Below are 20972 nucleotides of genomic sequence, written 5' to 3' on the forward strand. Positions count from 1 at the left end.
ACTAACATACGCAGACTGCCTGTTGAATACCTCTCTTCAAGGTACCTTTAACTATCAATGACCTGTGAAACAGAATCCCTAAGAAGAAGAAAAGAAGACAGAGGAAAATACAGAGGACATTTGGCAAGTTGACTGGTTTTGAAACGTGATTTTTTTGGGGGTAAATCGTAATCGGGATATTTTTATCGGACCAGTATTGTAAAGGGTAAAGTAAAAGATAGGTTAGAGAAAGGAGTTGCAAACAGTTGTTAGTTAATTATTCTCTGTTAGACTTTAAAAAATAAAGTTGATAATTTTTACTTTAAATAATGACTTTTGGGATTGTTCTTTGCCTCTCAAATTTTAACGGGTTAAAATCTTTTCTGTGTTGCTGGTTTAAATTAGCAGGAGGGGTTTATCCCGTGTCATTACACATATGGTCAAATACAAAAATGTACTGGAAAAGCACAGCCAGTCAAGCAGCATCCGAGGAGCAGGACGTTTCGAGCATAGGCTCTACACCAGGAATGTCTGATGAAGAGCTTATGCTTGAAACGTCGACTCTGCTGCTCCTCGGATGCTGCCTGACCAGCTGTGCTTTTCCAGCACCACATTTTTTGACTCTTATCCCCAACACCTCCAGTCCTCACTTTTTCCATGTGATCAAATTTTCTGGATAATCAAAGGTCCACATCTTCAATGTGAAAACATACAGGGAGTATACATATCACTGTTATACTTTATTTACAGCGCAAATTGCTTAAATAATAATGCAACTTTGCCTGAAATGAAACTTAGGGCAGAGAGCCTTCTCACTCAACTGACTACTTGGACATTGTGGTAGATCATGGTATTTGAGGAGAAATTGACTCAGAATTGAATCAACTTTTGATATTTCTTGTGGCCATTTGAATGAATAATATTGAGGTAAATAAAAACTATAATAATAGGACAGAATAATACAGTAAACTTCACAGTGTTTGAGGTTTATACTTTTTGCTGATTTATCAAGAGTGCCATTTCATAAGGTGCTGGTTGAAACAAAGTTTGCTGTAATGTGAGGTTACACACTTGTTTTTCTAGTAGAGAAAAGGTTACACACTTGTTTTTCCTTAATGTCATAGAGATGTACAGCATGAAACAGACCCTTCAGTCCAACCCGTCCACGCCGACCAGATATCCCAACCCAATCTAGTCCCACCTGCCAGCACCCAGCCCATATCCCTCCAAACCCTTCCTATTCATATACCCATCCAAATGCCTCTTAAATGTTGCAATTGTACTAGCCTCCACCACTTCCTCTGGCAGTTCATTCCATACACGTACCACCCTCTGCGTGAAAAAGTTGCCCCTTAGGTCTCTTTTATATCTTTCCCCTCTCGCCTTAAACCTATACGCTCTAGTTCTGGACTCCCCGATCCCAGGGAAAAGACTTTGCCTGTTTACCCTATCCATGTCCCTCATAATTTTGTAAACCTCTATAAGGTCACCCCTCAGCCTCCAATGCTCCAGGGAAAACAGCCCCAGCCTGTTCAGCCTCTCCCTATAGCTCATAGCCTCCAACCCTGGCAACATCCTTACAAATCTTTTCTGAATCCTTTCAAGTTTCACAACATCTTTCTGATAGGAAAGAGACCAGAATTGCATGGAATATTCCAACAGTGGCGTAACCAATGTCCTGTACAGCCACAACATGACCTCCCAACTCCTGTACTCAATACTCTGACCAATAAAGGAAAGCATACCAAATGCCTTCTTCACTATCCTATCTACCTACGACTCCACTTTCAAGGATACATGAACCTGCACTCTAAGTTCTCTTTGTTCAGCAACACTCCCTAGGACCTTACCATTAAGTGTATAAGTCCTGTTAAGATTTGCTTTCCCAAAATGCAGCACCTCGCATTTATCTGAATTAAATGCCATCTGACACTTCTCAGCCCATTGGCCCATTTGGTCCAGAACCTGTTGTAATCTGAGGTAACCCTCTTGGCTGTCCACTACACCTCCAATTTTGATGTCATCTGCAAACTTACTAACTGTACCTCTTATGCTTGCATCCAAATCATTTATGTAAATAACAAAAGTTAGAGGACGCAGCATCAATCCTTGTGGCACTCCACTGATCACAGGCCTTCATTCTGAAAAACAACCCTCCACCACCACCCTCTTCTACCTTTGAGCCAGTTCTGTATCCAAATGGCTAATTCTCCCTGTATTCCGTGAGATTTAACCTTGCTCAGCAGTCTCCCATGGGAAACCTTGTCGAATGCCTTACCAAAGTCCATATAGATCACATATACTGCTCTGCCCTCATCAATTCTCTTTGTTACTTCTTCAAAAACCTCAATCAAGCTTGTGAGACATGATTTCCCACGCACAAAGCCATGTTGACTATCCCTAATCAGTCCTTGCCTTTCCAAATGCATGTACATCCTGTCCCTCAGGATTCCCTCCAACAACCTGCCCACCACCGACGTCAGGTTCACTAGTCTATAGTTCCCTGGTTTGTCTTTACCACCCTTCTTTAACAGTGGCACCACGTTTGCCAACCTCTAGTCTTCCGGCACCTCACCTGTGACTATTGATGATACAAATATCTCAGAAAGAGGCCCAGCATTTACTTCTCTAGCTTCCCATAGAGTTCTAGGGTACACCTGATCAGTCCTGGTGATTTATCCACTTTTACCCGCTTCAAGACATCCAGCACTTCCTCCTCTGTAATATGGGCATTTTGCAAGATGTCACCACCTATTTCCCTACAGTCTATATCTTCCATATCCTTTTCCACAGCAAATACTGAAGCAAAATACTCATTTAGTATCTCCCCCATTTTCTGCAGCTCCACACAAAGGCCGCCTTGCTGATCTATGGAGGTGGGGGGGGGGGGGGGGGGGGGCCTGTTCTCTCCCTAGTTACCCTTTTGTCGTTAATGTATTTGTAAAAACTCTTTGGATTCTCCATAATTCTATTTGCCAAAGCTATCTCATGTCCCCTTTTTGTCCTCCTGATTTCCCTGTTAAGTACACTCCTATTTCCTTTATACTCTTCTAAGGATTCACTCAATCTATCCTGTCTATACCGTACATATGCTTCCTTCTTTTTCTTAACCAAACCCTCAATTTCTTTAGTCATCCAGCATTTCCTGTACCTACCAGCTTTTCCTTTCACTCTGACAGGAATATACTTTCTCTGGATTCCTATTATCTCATTTCTGAAAGCTTCCCATTTTCCAGCCATCCCTTTACATGCGAACATCTGCCCCAATCAGCTTTCGAACGTTCTTGCCTAATACCGTCAAAATTGGCCTTTCTTCAATTTAGAACTTCAACTTTTAGATCTGGTCTATCCTTTTCCATTATTAATGTACATACATCTCAAATTTTATCAAGTATTCTATTTACACAGCCAGGCTTCTGATAAATAACTACTAAAATATAGTCAACCAATAACGAACTAAAGATAAAGTCACCATTGTCCCAGAGGACCATTTCGTTAGCCTCACTGAACAGAGATGGCTGGTAGTAGTTTAACCTGTGGATCACCACACCTCAGACAAGGGTGAGGTTGAGAAGATGGGATCTTCATGCCAACTTAAGCCTCAGGAACTCACAGTATTGGTGTCATTTTGCATAACAAACCAGCTGAGCAGTCAACTGGGCTAACTGATACCCAATAACTAAATTGAATTGATTGAAATTATCTGATTAAACTGCCTGTGACTTTGCTTGAACAAAAAGAAACAAAAGAACTGTGGATGCTGCAGAATACCCTCACCCTATTCAACTTCTCCTTATAGCTTAAACCCTCCAACCCTGGCAACATCCTTGTAAATCTTTTCTGAACCCTTTCGGGTTTGGGCACTTGGAACAATATGGGTTAATAAATGAAAATCAGTAAGAATATAGAACATAGAACATAGAACAATATAGAACAGAACAGGCCTTTCGGCCCACGATGTACCTATCAATGTACCTATCCAATTGCCGCTTAAAGATTGCCAATGATTCTAACTCTGCCACTCCCACAGGCAGTGCATTCCATGCCCCCACCACTCTCTGGGTAAAGAACCTACCCCTGACATGCCCCCTATACCTTCCACCCTTCACCTTAAATTTATGTCCCCTTGTAACACTCTGTTGTACCCGGGGAAAAAGTCTCTGACTGTCTACTCTATCTATTCCCCTGATCATCTTATAAACCTCTATCAAGTCACCCATCATCCTTCGCCATTCCAATGAGAAAAGGCCTAGCATTCTCAACCTATCCTCGTACGACCTGTTCTCCATTCCAGGCAACATCCTTGTAAATCTTCTCTGCACCCTCTCCAAAGCTTTCAAATCTTTCCTAAAGTGAGGCGACCAGAACTGCATATAGTACTCCAAATGTGGCCTAACCAAGGTCCTGTACAGCTGCAACATCACTTCACGACTCTTGAATTCAATCCCTCTGCTAATGAACGCTAATACACCATAGGCCTTCTTTCAAGCTCTATCCACCTGAGTGGCAACTTTCAAAGATCTATGAACATAGACCCCAAGATCCCTCTGCTCCTCCACCTTACTAAGAACCCTATCGTTAATCCTGTATTCCGCATTCTTATTTGTCCTTCCAAAATGGACAACCTCACACTTGACAGGGTTGAACTCCATCTGCCACTCCTCAGCCCAGCTCTGCATCATATCTAAGTCTCTTTGCAGCCAACAACAGCCCTCCTCACTATCCACAACTCCACCAATCTTCGTATCATCTGCAAATTTACTGACCCACCCTTCGACTCCCTCTTCCAAGTCATTAATAAAACTTACAAACAGCAGAGGACCCAGAACTGATCCTTGCGGAACTCCACTTGTAACTGGGCTCCAGGCTGAATATTTACCATCTACCACCACTCTCTGACTTCGACCGGTTAGCCACTTTTCTATCCAACTGGCCAAATTTACCACTATCCCATGCCTCCTGACTTTCCGCATAAGCCTACCATGGGGAACCTTATCAAATGCCTTACTAAAATCCATGTACACTACATCCACTGCTCTACCCTCATCCACATGCTTGGTCACCTCCTCAAAGAATTCAATAAGACTTGTAAGGCAAGACCTACCCTTCACAAATCCGTGCTGGCTGTCCCTAATCAAGCAGTGTCTTTCCAGATACTCATGAATCCTATCCCTCAGTACCCTTTCCATTACTTCGCCTACCACCGAAGTAAGGCCAACTGGCCTGTAATTCCCGGGTTTAGCCCTATTCCCTTTTTTGAACAGGGGCACAACATTCGCCACTCTCCAGTCCCCTGGTACCACCCCCGTTGACAGTGAAGACGAAAAGATCATTGCCAACGGTTCTGCAATTTCCTCTCTTGCTTCCCACATAATCCTAGGATATATCCCGTCAGGCCCGGGGGACTTGTCTATCCTCAAGTTGTTCAAAATGCCCAACACATCTTCTTTCCTAACAAGTATCTCCTCTAGCTTACCAGTCTGTTTCACACTCTCCTCTTCAACAATACGGTCCCTCTCATTTGTAAATACTGAAGAAAAGTACTCATTCAAGACCTCTCCTATCTCTTCCGACTCAATACACAGTCTCCCACTACTGTCCTTGATCGGACCTAACCTCGTTCTCGTCATTCTCATGTTTCTCACATACGCATAAAATGCCTTGGGGTTATCCTTGATCCTACCCGCCAAAGATTTTTCATGCCCTCTCTTAGCTCTCCTAATCCCTTTCTTCAGGTCCCTTCTGGCTATCCTGTATCCCTCCACTGCTCTGTCTGAACCTTGTTTCCTCAACCTTATGTAAGCCTCCTTCTTCCTCTTTACAAGACATTCAACCTCCCTCGTCAACCAAGGTTCCCTCACACGACCATGTCTTTCCTGCCTGACAGGTACATACATATCAAGGACACGTCGTATCTGTTCCTTGAAAAAGTTCCACATTTCCACGACATCCTTCCCTGACAGCCTATGCTCCCAACTTATGCTCCTCAGATCCTGTCTTATAGCATCGTATTTACCCTTCCCCCAGTTGTAAAACCTACCCTATTGCACGCACCTATCTCTCTCCATGACCAAGGTAGAAGTCACAGAATTGTGGTCACCATCACCAAAATGTTCACCCACTAACAAGCCCATCACTTGTCCCGGTTCGTTACCAATATGTTTAAGGGGAGTCATGTTTAACAAAAAACAGAAAGTGCTGAAGAAACTCAGCAAGTCTGGCAGCATATATGGTTAGAGAAATAGAGTTAATACTTCAAATCCAGTACAACATTTCCTCAAAACATAATTTTTTTTGTAATTGGGAGTAATTTCAGAGTTTGCAGATGGTATGAAACAAACAAATGCAGTAACAGATTTCAGGAAGTCAAATTGGTGTTACATGGCAGGGAAGTATGAAGTTATGTCTTTTAGTACATAAAGTGAGAAGAAGTAATATGAACTAAATGGTACAACTTTAAAGAAGGTGCAGGAAAAGAGACATCTGGGGATGGGATGTATATACGCACATCTTTCTAGGTTGCAGGATAAGTTCCAATGACTGATAAAACACATACAGGTTAATTAACTTCTTTTATAGAGGAAGAGAGTGCATTAGCAAGGATGTTATACAAAACCTTATAAATCCCAGCTGTGCTATTTTTTTGGCACCTTACGTTTAGAAATCTGTCAGGATCTCGGAGAGATGCAGAAGAGATTTACTCCAGGAAATTTACTGATCAACAAGACACCATCTTCTCAAAGACAATTAGGGATGGTCAACAAAGACAATTTTGCCAGCAATGTTCACACCCATGAAAGAATTTTTGTAAATCCTCTTTTGCTGTTCCCTTAACATAATCACTTTCACACTCAACACTGGGCTAGTTAAAGTCCCCATTATCATTACTATACAGTTGTTGCACCTCCCAATGATTTCTTTACAAATTCTGCTCCTCTATCCCCGTCCTACTATTTGGTGCCTTATAAATCATACCAAGTAATGCCATACCTCATCTCTCATTTCCTAACTCCAAATATATAGACTGTGTCTGTAGCGATTGTAACAAAGTCAGCCAGTTGGACATTCTAGAATATGAGTTCTCCAATTGGGGCGGTTAATCTGATCCAGTCAGGGAGTCTTGGCTAATATAAAATGGTTAGGAGAAAGTTAGGACTGCAGATGCTGGAGATCAGAGCTTAAAAATGTGTTGCTGGAAAAGTGCAGCAGGTCAGGCAGCCTGATTCCTGAAGAAGGGCTTATGCCCGAAACGTCGATTTTCCTGTTCCTTTGATGCTGCCTGATCTGCTGCGCTTTTCCAGCAACAGATTTTTAAGCTAATATAAAATGGTTGAATGTCAGGGATACTGCTGCCTAACTCTGTATGAGGTAGTATGATAGTCAAGGCCTGTTAATGTTTAAATAGAAGGCGGCTTGGTGATGGGATACCCAGCCTCTGTAGAATTATTTCACTGTCTTTGACCTCTTAAAGACATATTCTTTTTCCAAAATTGTAATATGTTCCTTGAGCTAAACTGCTATCTTTTCTACTTTTCTCCTCCCCTCCCCTCCCTGAATACTGTCCAGCCAGTAACATTAAGCTTTCAATGCTCCCATTTTCTCTGGAGTCAGGACTCCATCATCATCAGTAGTCTTATTTTCATGTGGCTATTCATCCCTGCAGATCACTGGCCTTAGTTACCAAACTGTGTACATTGTCACACTTGTACTCCAAGCCTAACTCAGATCTCTTTCTATAAAATCCCACTTACTCTATATTGTTTTTGACATTGGTAGAATAAGTTTAAGATTATTTGTGGCAAACTAAACAGGGGTTGCAGAATGCTTCTAAATGTAACTCTTCGTAACAGTCAACAAAGTATATGTGGTGGATTACAGACAATAACGTCCCCATAGTTAGAACACAATTTATCCTCCTAACTGATGCAAGCAATGCTACAGAAGACTGACTTATATGCTAAGTTTTAAAAAAACAATAAATTAATTTCAGTATAGTTTTTAACTAATTTAATTTTCATAATGTATTTTTTTCTCTGTGAGTCTTTTACCAAATGCATTTAAGTAACAAATTTCTGGACAAAATGAACTTCCACTTAAAATTGAATGGGATGTTTTTGAACTAAAATTTGCAGCCCTCCTACCTTTGCCATAAGAAATCCCTCTGAGAAAAGCATAATTTCACAGATTTGCTGAAGGTCAGGGACAATCACCACCACAGGCCTGAAGAGAGCTTTCACCGATTCTGGCAGCTCTGTACGTCCAGCATAGCCAGGATTCATGGTGATAAAAATGCCAATTCGACTATCCAAAGTAATCTCCTGGCCTTCAAACTACATGAATAAAATCACAGAGAATGCAAGAACAACAGACAAAATGTAAGCAGCATAATAAGAAGCAGCAGTGCCAATGTAGCAGCTGATCACATTGTGTTTACACTAATAAAACTAAATAATCTCTATGAATTCAGCACAGGGACCCAGATGCCACCAAATCAGGACCTGATTCCAGGATGCCCACCCTCATTCCTGTCTCTGGGAATTTTCACCAGCATTATGTAATGGTGACATTATCATGCCTGCACATTTCTTACATGGTGGAAATAGATTCATAATGGATGCTATGATGGATTGGGGTGTTTGGAGGGTCCTGGGGATATGAGCTGTTTGGAGTCAACATGGTAGTTATGAGGGGCATTAAGGGCACAGAGGAGCATGATAGGGACAGTGAACTGAGGTTCAAGGATCATGGAGGTGGCAAGGTGCATATGAGGGACTTGCAGTGGATATGGTGCTACAGGGGCCATAGAGAGGGCATGTGGGACGTTGAAGGTGAGGCATAAAGGTCTGAGGGCCTGGAATTCATTATTTCAAGTGAGCCGAAGTCCAAATAAAGAAAGAAGTTCCAGCCTGGCCATCTATCCATCATCAATACCACCTTGGGTTTGTCTCCAGAAAGACTGGGCCAACTCCATCCTGCACTTGGCTCCGCTGTGTGGAAATATGGCAGCATGGAGCCCTTTGGAGAGATTTAGGTCTGACAGATCGCAATGTTTCCCAACTTGAGCTGCCCACATACCGTCTAAAAATATGGCCAATGACATCATATATTAATGGTGAGCAGATGCCAGTGTTGGACTGAGGTGGACAATGTTAAAAATCACAACACCAGGTTATAGTCCAGTAGGTTTATTTGGAAGTACTAGCTTCGGAGCACTGCTCCTGTGGGGAACACTTCAGCGATCAGGGACATTCGGCCTCAGATCTTCGGGTGACTGTCCCCCAAGGCAGTTGTTGGGGTATGCAACAACGCAGAGTGGCCAAGCAGAGGCAGATAGCCAAGTTCGATACCCATGAGGATGTCCTCAACCAGGATCTAGGGTTCATGTCACACTGTACTATACACTCATGCATGCACCAACACACACGCACTTACATACTCACACAATGACACAGACCCTCTCTCAGACACACGCTCTCTCCTAGACTCACTCACATACACGCCTCACACTCACACCCACATGCACAACCTCTCACAGGCTTACACTCTGTCACACTCACATGCACAGATGCGCATGCAGACACTCGCTCTCTCTCTCACACGCACACACATTCTCTCTCTCTCTCTATCCCTCACATGCACAGACACACACATATAAGTCTATGTGGTGAATTTGCATTTGCAGACACACTCTGCTCTACTCAAAAAACACTCAAACTGCACACAGTCAATGCAGGCAATCAATCCATATAACATTTCATAAATTCCTACTTTGGAAATAGCACCAGTCTGATTCAAGATTGGGAAACAGATAGACTCTAACCTCACACTTTTAATGCATTGTCTGAGCTGAGACATCATTTTTTAAATAAAACTTTAAGTTATCTCGAGAATGTGACTTAAAAGAACTTCTGGAATTTAAACATTAATGAACCAAAACCTGCAACCCATTCTAAAAGATGAAAGGTTTAACAGCAATTTATGTTTGTTCAATATATCATATCAATTGCCTGATACTATTATCTTGTGCGACAAATTCTATGTCTTATGATCTTGCTCCACGAGCTACCTGATGAGGGAGCAGAGCTCCGAAAGCTAGAACTTACAAGTAAACCTGTTGGACTATAACCTGGTGTTTTGTGATTTTTAAAGTCAGACTAAGCACACAGGCAATTGTTTTGCAAGCATTTTGTTCCAATAAGTGAACCTTCTGTACATTAGACAGAACATAAAATGCACTGAGATAGTTGCAGTATAATGAACCAGATCGCTATCCACGAATGACTATTTACCTATTTCTTTTTCCTCTGCATTTATCCATATATATAAGCACGGGAATTATTTACATTAGTTAATACACACAGACATGAGGAAACTCTAGAAAAGTTAAAATGTGCAATAACAGTAAGTTGTTGTTCTTACCTGGAATCTGGTCAGATGATACATGAGTGCATTGCGGATTGTCTGGATTTGGGAAGACACAACTGACAAGACTGCAGCCTCAATACGATTAAATTCATCAAAGCAGCCCCAAGCACCACACTGAGCCAATCCAGAGAGGATCTTTCCCATTGCCTACAAGAAAAGATGGAATGACTTTTTCATCATTCTTCATTCTCAGGTTGGGTGACACACCACGATTGCCATGAGAAAATGGTCAGACCCTTTTTTCAGTTACAACTGAAGGGTTAGCTGGGCCAGTTCTGAGGGCAGTCAACCACGCTGGAGTCACATATGGCTCATGTAGTTTTGCTAGAAATAAGTGTGGCAATAAATAAGAAAGGCCTTGGCCTTGTTGGATAAGAGGCAAAAGTGAGGACTGCAGATATGGAGATTCCTGATGAAGGGCTTTTGCCCAAAACATTGATTTTCCTGCTCCTTGGATGCTGCCTGACCTGCTGTGCTTTTCCACCACCATATTCTCAACTTGTTGGATAAGAGTTTTTTAATAGAAATACACTGAGCAGAACACATGCCCAAGCCTGCATTTTCAAATTTAGAGATTTTTCTAGGCACCAAAATCATTAATAGACAATTTCAGTTGAGCAATTTAATAAACTGTGATATGAAATCTTCCCAAATGATATGCTTCTTCTATTAGATGTCAAGTTTATTCATAGATGTATCAAATGCATCATCCATTTGAATTTCGTGATTCTGAAAAAATTCAGTTTCTGGCACAGATACTACTTATGTAAGTTCAGTTTCTTCCAACCCTTCAACATTTCCCATTGCTTGTCCACAGTATCGAAACAGATCCTTTTCTAGAAGGCTACTCTTAGCTTGGATCACTCCCTCATCTGTTCAGTTAATATAATAGAACTAATCAATGATGGCTCAATACAGCATTCACTAAGGCTTCAACACAGAACAAAAGATGCGAGATCACTGCCAATGTCATCCATATACTTCAATTGTGGTGTTGTGGGGAAGAATTAAGCTAATTCCCCAAAAGGAGAGAAATTTCACTTCAGGGGACACTGAGGGCCCTACTAGTGACAAGCTGTCAGCCTAAACCTAATCTGCTCTCTCAACTTAATGATGAAGGGGGAGAAAAATCAGATAAGTTACTGGAGAGGAAAACAAATACAGTAAAATTTTTGACAATAATTTTGCAAGATGCAAAGTAAACAGTCACTTGATAAAGCCAAAGGTCTCTTTCCCAAGCGCCCATTTGAAATCTATTAGATACAGCAAGTTAAACATAAAGTCTGAAATATCATAACGGATTATTACAATTCCTTACTTTGAAATCCATGCCTTCTCCACAATTTGTCACGACACAAAGTAATCCAAGAGCCTTGGCCAAGTCTTTAGTTGTCTCTGTTTTGCCAGTACCAGCTGGTCCTGCTGGTGCCCCACCTAGATACATGGACAATGCCTGAATAAAAGTAACACAAATCACACTGAAATCAACAAGTGGCACTGAACAATATTTTGACATTGATACGTTTGTATCGGAGTCTAATTTATTTCATTGTTAGATTTGATACCTGTGTCAGTGTCAGGTATATACGATCTGTTAGAGGAGTGATCACCAGGCGACCATTCAAACCCATGTATTCATATCCATAGTCAAAGGATCCTGTACACTGATGCACCCTCAGCTCATCTGGCACACGCTCCCAGTAGAAGCGAAGTTGGCTCTCCCATTCAAACTCTCGGGCATCCATTATGCTGATTAATATTAAAAGTACACATTAACGGTTATCGTAAACACAAAATGGTAACTTCAGCTGGTATGGGAATTGAACCAGAGCTATTGGCATCACTCATAGAGATGTACAGCATGGAAACAGACCCTTCGGTCCAACTTGTCCATGCCGACCAGATATCCCAACGCAATCTAGTCCCACCTGCCAGCACCCGGCCCATATCCCTCCAAACCCTTCCTATTCATATACCCATCCAAATGCCTCTTAAATGTTGCAATTGTACCAGCCTCCACCACATCCTCTGGCAGCTCATTCCATACACGTACCACTCTCTGTGTGAAAAAGTTGCCCCGTAGGTCTCTTTTATATCTTTCCCCTCTCACCCTAAACCTATGCACTCTCGTTCTGGACTCCCCGACCCCAGGGAAAAGACACTGTCTATTTATCCTATCCATGCCCCTCATAATTTTGTAAACTTCTATAAGGTCACCCCTCAGCCTCCGACGTTCCAGGGAAAACAGCCCCAGCCTGTTCAGCCTCTCCTTGTAGCTCAGATCCTCCAACCCTGGCAACATCCTTACAAATCTTTTCTGAACCCTTTCAAGTTTCACAACATCTTTCGGATAGGAAGGAGACCAGAATTGCATGGAATATTCCTACAGTGGCCTAACCAATGTCCTGTACAGCCACAACATGATCTCCCAAATCCTGTATTCAATACTTTGACCAATAAAGGAAAGCATACCAAAAGCCTTCTTCACTATCCTATCTACCTGCGACTCCACTTTCAAGGAGCTATGAACCTGCACTCCAAGTTCTCTTTGTTCAGCAACACTCTCTAGGACCTTACCATTAAGTGTATAAGTCCTGTTAAGATTTGCTTTCCCAAAATGCAGCACCTCGCAGTTTTCTGAATTAAACTCCATCTGCCACTTCTCAGCCCATTGGCCCACCTGGTCCAGATCCTGTTGTAATCTCAGGTAACCCTCTTTGCTGTCCACTATAACACCAATTTTGCTGACATCTGCAAACTTACTAACTGTATCTCTTATGCTTGCATCCAGATCATTTATGTAAATGACAAAAAGTAGAGGGCCCAGCACGGATCCTTGTGGCACTCCACTGGTCACAGGCCTCCAGTCTGAAAAACAACCCTCCACCACCACCCTCTGTCTTCTACCTTTCAGCCAGTTCTGTATCCAAATGGCTAGTTCTCCCTGTATTCCATGAGATCTAACCTTGCTAATCAGTGTCCCATGGGGAACCTTGTTGAACGCCTTATTGAAGTCCACATAGATCACATCTACTGCTCTGCCCTCATCAATCTGCTGTGTTACATCTTCAAAAAACTCACTCAGCGTCATAAATCAGCCATTCAGCCAACCAAATTAACCAACCACAAATGGGGTGTGTTGATAACCAAATAACTGAGACTACGATGAAAGTCCTGCCTTCTCAACCTTACCCCTTGCCTGAGGCGTGGTGGCCCTCAAGTTAAACTCATCATCTGTCATCTTTCTCTGGGACTATAGCGACTCTATCTCGAGCATAAAATTAACCAACAAGCAAAGAAAAATGAATAGCTGCAAGTTCAAGATATAATTATTTTATTTTTCCAATCTCTTCTTCCACTCCTAAAGACACTGACCAGTACAGGGATGGAGTTCCTCAATAATTGATGGTTTTTCATTGGTTAAGTGAAAAGATAGAGCTCCGATGATGGGGCTCAGAAGGAGTTGGAGTCTTGCAGTAACTCCTGATCCTACTCCCACTTAATGTCTGACTTCATTTTAGCAGAGGATCTATGTACTGATCAGCAGCTGAAGTTCAAAATGGCCCTTGTTCCAACATGTATGCAAAGATATAGTTAAAGAAAAATGAAAAGGAAGAGTTTGCTCTGCCAGCACAAAGGGAACAATTAAAACCTAGCCATGTACTCTTCGGTTTCACTCCAATAAAGAAATAGAAGCAGAAGTGGGCCACCTGGCCCAGCAAACCTGCTCCATCATTCAATGAGATCATGGTTCATCTTTTCGTGGACTTAGATCCACTTACCCACCGGCTCACAATAACCCTTTTACTGCTCAAAAATCTATCTATCTTTGCCTTAAAAACATTCAATGGGGTAGCCTCAACTGCTTCACTGGGCAGGGAATTCCACAAATTCACAACCCTTTGGGTTAAGAAGTTCCTCCTCAACTCAATCCTAAACCTGCTCTCCCTTATTTTGAGGCTATGCCCCCTAGTTCTAAGTTCACCCAACAATGGAAACAACCTCCATGCTTCTATCCTACCTGTTCCCTTCATAATTTTATATGTTTCTTAAAATCTCCCCTCATTCTTCTAAATTTTAGTGAGTATAGTGCCAGTCTACTCAATTCTTCTCATATGCTAACTCTCCCAACTTCAGAATCAACCTAGTGAACTTCCTCTGCACTTTCTCCAGTGCCAGTACATCCTTTTTCAAGTAAGAAGATTAAAACTGTACACAGTACTCTAGATGTGGCCTCACCAGCACCCTATACAGCTGCAGCATGATCTCTCTATTTTTAAACTCCATTCCTTGAGTAATGGACAACAATATTCCATTTGCCTTCTTTAACTGCTGCACCTGCAAACCAACATTTTATTATTCATGCACAGGACACCAAGGTCCCTCTGTACAGCAGCACACTGAAATTTTTCACCATTTAAATAATAGTCCAATTTGCTATTATTCCTACCGACATGGATGACCTCACGTTTACCAACATTGTATTCCATCCACCAGACCCTTGTCCACTCACTTTACCTATCTCTATCCCTCTGCAGACTTTCAATGTCCTCTGCACTCTTGCTCTACCACTCATTTTAATGTCATCTGCAAACTTGACGCAGTATATTTGGTAACCAACTCCAAATTATCTATGCAAATAGTAAAGAATTGTAGTTCCAACAGTGATCCCTGAAGCACACCACTAGTCACTGATTGCCAACCAGAAAAACACCTATTTATCCGACTGTGAATATTGACCACTTTACCTGTCCCTGACGAATGTATCCACAATGTCTCTGGCATGAACATCGATAATAAGAACGGTGTTATATTTTTTACGATCATTCCTGCTCAGTGGTTTTGTGATGCGGGTAACCAAGTCATCAATCTGCTGGTGCATCTTCTTAGCATAATTTTTCATGGCTTGCTTATCTCCTTTCTTAACCCTTTGGAAAACATCTTCAACCTCCCATGTCCACCATACTTGGGTAGCAGCAAGAACGACCATGCCCTCAAAAACCAACATCCAGTCATTTCTGAAGGATCAAAGGAAAAGTATATTACTCACTGAAGGAGTCAGTCATTCTCACAGTTCAGAGATTAATAAGTTACTCCAAATGTAATAAAATCAGTCAACTAACTGCACTCTCAGATTTCAACTGCAGGGACAGGAGTCGAAAATAGAAATAAAGAATCAAGCCAAGTGATATATTAGTTGCCAAACTGCTGCTGTCCATAGTTTGATGGCCTTATGGAATTCTTAACTAAAGCCTTTAGCTGACAAGGGCTGTAAGAAGACTGGAGTCTTGTATTACTCTGTGTGGCCAGTTTGTACTGTTTGACTTAAAGCAAGCATAATTGCTGTTATGGTGTTCACTGTACTGTGAAATAAAGCTTATTAATTAGATTTCTGTTCTTCAGTGGCAGCAGGGTGGGAGCTTGCACCAGGGGCCTGCCGGGAGCAGTGAGTCACTGATTTGAACCTTTAAAAATTTACCACGAGCATGGGAGTCCTCCATTTCTGTTTTTCAGCGGTAGCAGCACCAGGGGCCTGCCGGGAGTGGTGACTCACTGATTGGAGCTTTTAAATTTGAAATCAGAGAGCAGAGGTTTCTGGGAAAGGAGTAGCTTCTTATTTTTATTTCCGTCCTGCTATATAAGTCAGTGTTGTCTCAACCCAAGACCCTACCATTGTAGGGCCTCCCAACCAACCACCTCCTCTAACCTTAAAGACCAGGGACATATCAGGTAAGCGTCGCTTTTTTACTTTGTGACTAGGGGACGAGCAGAGATGGCAGTGCAGGGAGAGCAATGTTCCACCTGCATGATGTTTGAGGTCAGGGACACCATTAGTGTCCCATCCAAGTACATCTGCAGGAAGTGCACCCAACTCTCACTCCTCCAAGACCGTCTTAGGAAACTGGAACTGGAGCTGGTTGAACTTCAGATCATTCAGGAGGCAGAGGCTGTGATAGATAGGAGTTACAGGGAAGTAGTTACTTCTAGGCAAGAAGAAAGCTGTGTGACTGTTCAAAACAGGAAAAAAACAGTCAGTGGAGGGATCCCCTGTGGTCGTTCCCCTGAAAAATATGTATGCCATTTTGGATACTGTTGAGGGGGACGACTTACCAGGGGTATGCAGTGGGGTCCAGGTCTCTGGCACAGAGGCTGCCCCTGTTGCACAGAAGGGAAGGAGAGAAAGGAGGAGAGTGTTAGTCATTGGGGACTCAATAGTTAGAGGCTCAGAGAGAAGGTTTGTTGGGAATGAACGAGACTCGCGGTTGGTGTGTTGCCTCGCAGGTGCCAGAGTCCATGATGTCTCGGATCGCATCTTTGGGTTCTTGAAGGAAAAGGGTGACCAGCCTCAAGTCGTTGTCCATGTAGGTACCAACGAAATAGGTAGAAAGAGGAATACGGATGTAAGGCAGGATTTCAGGGAGCTGGGGGAAGCTGAGAGTTAGAACAAACAGAGTTGTTACCTCTGGCTTGTTTCCCATGCCACGTGATAGCAAGGCAAGGAATAGGGAGAGTTATCAGCTGAACACATAGCTGCAAGGATGGTGCAGGAGGGAGGGTTTCAGGTCCTTGGATAATTGGGGCTCATTCTGGGGAAGGTGGGACTTGTACAAACAGGACGGTCTTCACTTAAACCAGAGGGGTACTAATATCCTGGGTGGGAAATTTGCTGGTGCTATTCGGGTGGGTTTAAACTAGCTCAGCAGGGGGATGGGAACCGGAGCGTATTTGCAGTGCACAGGAGGATGAGAGTAGGAAGGACAGGGACAGGATTTCAGGGTCACAGGAATGTAGATTAGATTAGATTAGATTACTTACAGTGCGGAAACAGGCCCTTCGGCCCAACAAGTCCACACCGACCCGCCGAAGCGCAACCAACCCATTCCCCTACATTAATCCCTTTTACCTAACACTATGGGCAATTTAGCCTGGCCAATTCACCTGACCTGCACATCTTTGGACTGTGGGAGGAAACCGGAGCACCCGGAGGAAACCCACGCAGACACGGGGAGAACGTGCAAACTCCACACAGTCAGTCGCCTGAGTCGGGAATTGAACCCGGGTCTCTGGCGCTGTGAGGCAGCAGTGCTAACCACTGTGCCACCGTGCCGCCCACTGCCACAACTAAATCAAACACCAGGCCTATCAAACACCAATCAAACATCTGTGTTGGCAGAAAGCAAACTGGTTTGAAGTGTGTTTACTTCAACACCAGAAGTATCCAAAATAAGGTAGATGAGCTTGCAGCATGGATAGTTACCTGGGACTTCGATGTTGTGGCCATTTCAGAGACATGGATAGAGCAGGGTGAGGAATGGGTGTTGCAGGTTCCAGGGTTTAGATCTTTCATTAAAAACAGGCAAGGCGGTAAAAGAGGGGGAGGCTTGGCCTTGTTAGTCAAAGATAGTATAATGGTGACTGCGAGAATTTTTGATGAGGGCCCATCTACTGAGGTAGTGTGGGCTGAGGTTAGAAACAGGAGAGGAGAGGTCATACTGCTTGGAGTTTTTTATAGGCCTCCGCAGAGTTCCAGGGAGGTGGAAGAGAGAATTAGCAAAATTATTCTGAGTCGGAGTGAAAGGAACAGGGTGGTCATTATGGAGGAATTTAACTTCCCCAGCATTGACTGGAAAGGTTATAGCTCTGGTATGTCGGATGGATCAGTCTTTGCCCAATGTGTACAGGAGGGTTTCCTGACACAATATGTTGAAGGGTTCACAAGAGGGGAGGCCACACTGGATCTGGTGCTTGGTAATGAACTAGGCCTGGTGTTTGATTTAGTTGTAGGTGAGTACTTTGGAGAGCGTGACCATAATTCAGTTACGTTTAGTTTAGCGATGAAAAGGGATAGGTACATGCCACAGGTCAAGAGTTATCGATAGGGCAAGGGCAATTATAATGCGATTAGGCAAGAATTAGGATGCATAGAATGGGGTAGCAAAATGCAGCGGATGCAGACAATCAAAATGTGGAGCTGGTTTAAGTAACAAATATTGCATGTCCTTGATAGGTATGTCCCTGTCAGGCAGGAAGGAAGTGATAAGGTAAGGGAACCGTGGTTTACTACAGAAATTGCATCTCTTCTTAAGAAGAAGGAGGCTTATGTGATGATGAGGCAAGATGGTACAAATGAGGCAATGGAGAGTTACAGATCAGCTAGGAAAGAATGAGATACGAGATATTAGACTAGAAAGGATCAAGGTTAGTTACGAACAGGTGTTATCAATTCTAGAAGGAGTGAAAGTAGACAAGTCCCCTGGGCCAGATGGGATTTTTCCGAGGATTCTCTGGGAAGCTAGGGAGGAGATAGCAAAGACTTTGGCTTTGATATTTGAGTCATCATTGTCTACAGGTTTGGTACCAGAGGACTGGAGGATTGCAAATGTTGTGCCCTTGTTCAAGAAGGGCAGTAGAGATGACCCAGGTAATTATAGACCAGTGAGCCTTACTTCTGTTGTAGGAAAGATTATGGAAAGGATTATAAGAGATAAGATTTATAAACATCTAGCAAGCAACAATTTGATTTCAGATAGTCAACATGGTTTTGTTAAGGACAGGCCGTATCTCTCAAACCTCATTGAGTTTTTTGAGAAGGTGACCAAGCATGTAGATGAGGGTAGGGCAGTTGACGTGGTATAAATGGACTTCAGTAAAGCCTTTGATAAGGTTCCACATGGTAGGTTGATGGAGAAAATGCAGAGGCATGGAATTGAGGGTGATTTAGCAGTTTGGATTAGAAACTGGCTTTCTGGAAGAAGGCAGCGAGTGGTGGTTGATGGAAAACATTGAGCCTGGAGTCCAGTTACTAGTGGTGTGCCACAAGGATCTGTTTTGGGACCACTGCTCTTTGTCTTTTTTATAAACGACTTGGACGCAGGCACAGGTGGATGGATTAGTAAATTTGCAGACAACACTAAGTCAGTGGAGTAGTCGGTGCAGTTTGGAAGAATGTTACAGGTTACAGAGGGACTTGGGTAAACTGCAGAATTGGGCTGAGAGGTGGCAAATGGTGTTCAATGCAGCTAAATGTGAGGTGATGCACTTTGGGAAGAATAACAGGAAGGCAGAGTACTGGGTCAATGGAAATATTCTTGGTAGTGTGGATGTGCAGAGGGATCTTGGAGTCCATGTACATAGATCCCTGAAAGTTGCCACCCAAGTGGATAGTGCTGTTAAGAAGGCATACAGTGTGTTAGGTTTCATTGGTAGAGGGATTGAGTTCCGGAACCGTAATATCATGCTGCAACTATACAAAACGCTGGTGCGGCCACACTTGGAATATTGTGTACAGTTCTGGACCCCCATTACAGGAAGGATGTGGAAGCATTGGAAAAGGTGCAGAGGAGATTTACCAGGATGTTGCCTGGTCTGGAGGGAAGGTCTTATGAGGAAAGGCTGAGAAACTTGGGTCTGTTCTCATTGGAAAGAAGAAGGCTAAGGGGTGATTTGATAGAGACATACAAGATGATCAGAGGACTGGATAGGGTAGACAGAGAAAGACTTTTTCCTAGGATGATGGCGTCAGCTTGTACAAGAGGGCATAACTACAAATTGAGGGGTGATAGATTTAAGACAGATGTCAGAGGCAGGCTCTTTACGCAGAGTGGTAAGGGCGTGGAATGTACTACCTGCTAATGTAGTCAACTCAGCCACATTAGGGAGATTTAAACAATTCTTAGATAAGCACATGGATGATTTTGGGATAGTGTAGGGGGACGAGCTGAGAATAGTTCACAGGTCGGCGCAACATCGAGGGCCAATGCGCCTGTTCTGCGCTGTATTGTTCTATGTTCTAATTCATAACTCAGATGTCTAATTATTTGCTCTTCTGTTTCCAAGGATTTGAGAAAGCACCCCTGAAGAAGTCACAAGCATCCATTTCAGAGCAAAAGGAGGTTACGCACTTGTGCATCACTGAAGGTGAAAAGGTAACTAAAGAAAATCTAAATTTATAACAAGTATTAGATCCATATTTTAATTTCTCTGTGAGCTTCCTGGTGTTTTGGGAAACCTAATGCAATTTGGTAATTAGTTTAAAAAGTTGGGGCTTAGATATATTGTGCAGAAAGGGCAAATTCTACCCTGAATTTGACATAAATTGTTCTTATTACTGCTTGATATAAACTAAAACTCAAAATATAAAAACAATAGCAAAGTTTATATGAGAACATAAGAAATAGGAACAAGAGTAGGCCACTTGGCCACTCATGCCTGCCCCACCATTCAACAGGATCATGGCTAATCTGCCCCAGGCCTCAGCTCCTCTTTCGTAATAGCGCCGCATAGCCCTCAACTCCCCAGTACATCAAAACTCTATCCACCTCCTCTGGTATTCTTGCCTCTGCAAATCTCTGGTGTAAAGGATTCCAGACATTCATTACTTTCTAGCAGAGGGAATTCCTTCACATCCCAGCTTTAAATGAGAGTCCCTTCATTCTGCAGCAATGTCCCCTCGACCAAGATTCCCCTACTAGTGAAAGCATCTGCTTAACGTCTACCCTGTCAAGCTCCCTCAGAATCTTTTACTTGCACAAGATCATCCCTTATTCTTCCAAATTCTAATGAATAAA

General features: G+C 42.8%; 1 protein-coding gene across 2 annotated transcripts in view; it reads right to left on the bottom strand.

Moving 5' to 3' along the window:
* dnah10 (dynein axonemal heavy chain 10) overlaps nucleotides 1-20972 on the bottom strand; it is a 380504-nt gene that overhangs the window by 226003 nt on the left and 133529 nt on the right. For both annotated transcript variants that reach the window (XM_087999811.1, XM_087999812.1), the window contains exons 31-35: nucleotides 15153-15422; nucleotides 11970-12153; nucleotides 11723-11857; nucleotides 10399-10551; nucleotides 8121-8309 (exon numbers count right to left, since the gene is read on the bottom strand). In XM_087999811.1, the coding sequence (XP_087855937.1) occupies nucleotides 8121-8309; nucleotides 10399-10551; nucleotides 11723-11857; nucleotides 11970-12153; nucleotides 15153-15422 (931 nt within the window). The remainder of the gene's footprint in view (nucleotides 1-8120; nucleotides 8310-10398; nucleotides 10552-11722; nucleotides 11858-11969; nucleotides 12154-15152; nucleotides 15423-20972) is intronic.

The sequence above is a fragment of the Chiloscyllium plagiosum genome, unplaced genomic scaffold (assembly GCF_037043375.1).
Source record: "Chiloscyllium plagiosum isolate Xiang-an unplaced genomic scaffold, Cpla_swu_hap1 HiC_scaffold_24, whole genome shotgun sequence".
NCBI lineage: Eukaryota > Metazoa > Chordata > Chondrichthyes > Orectolobiformes > Hemiscylliidae > Chiloscyllium > Chiloscyllium plagiosum.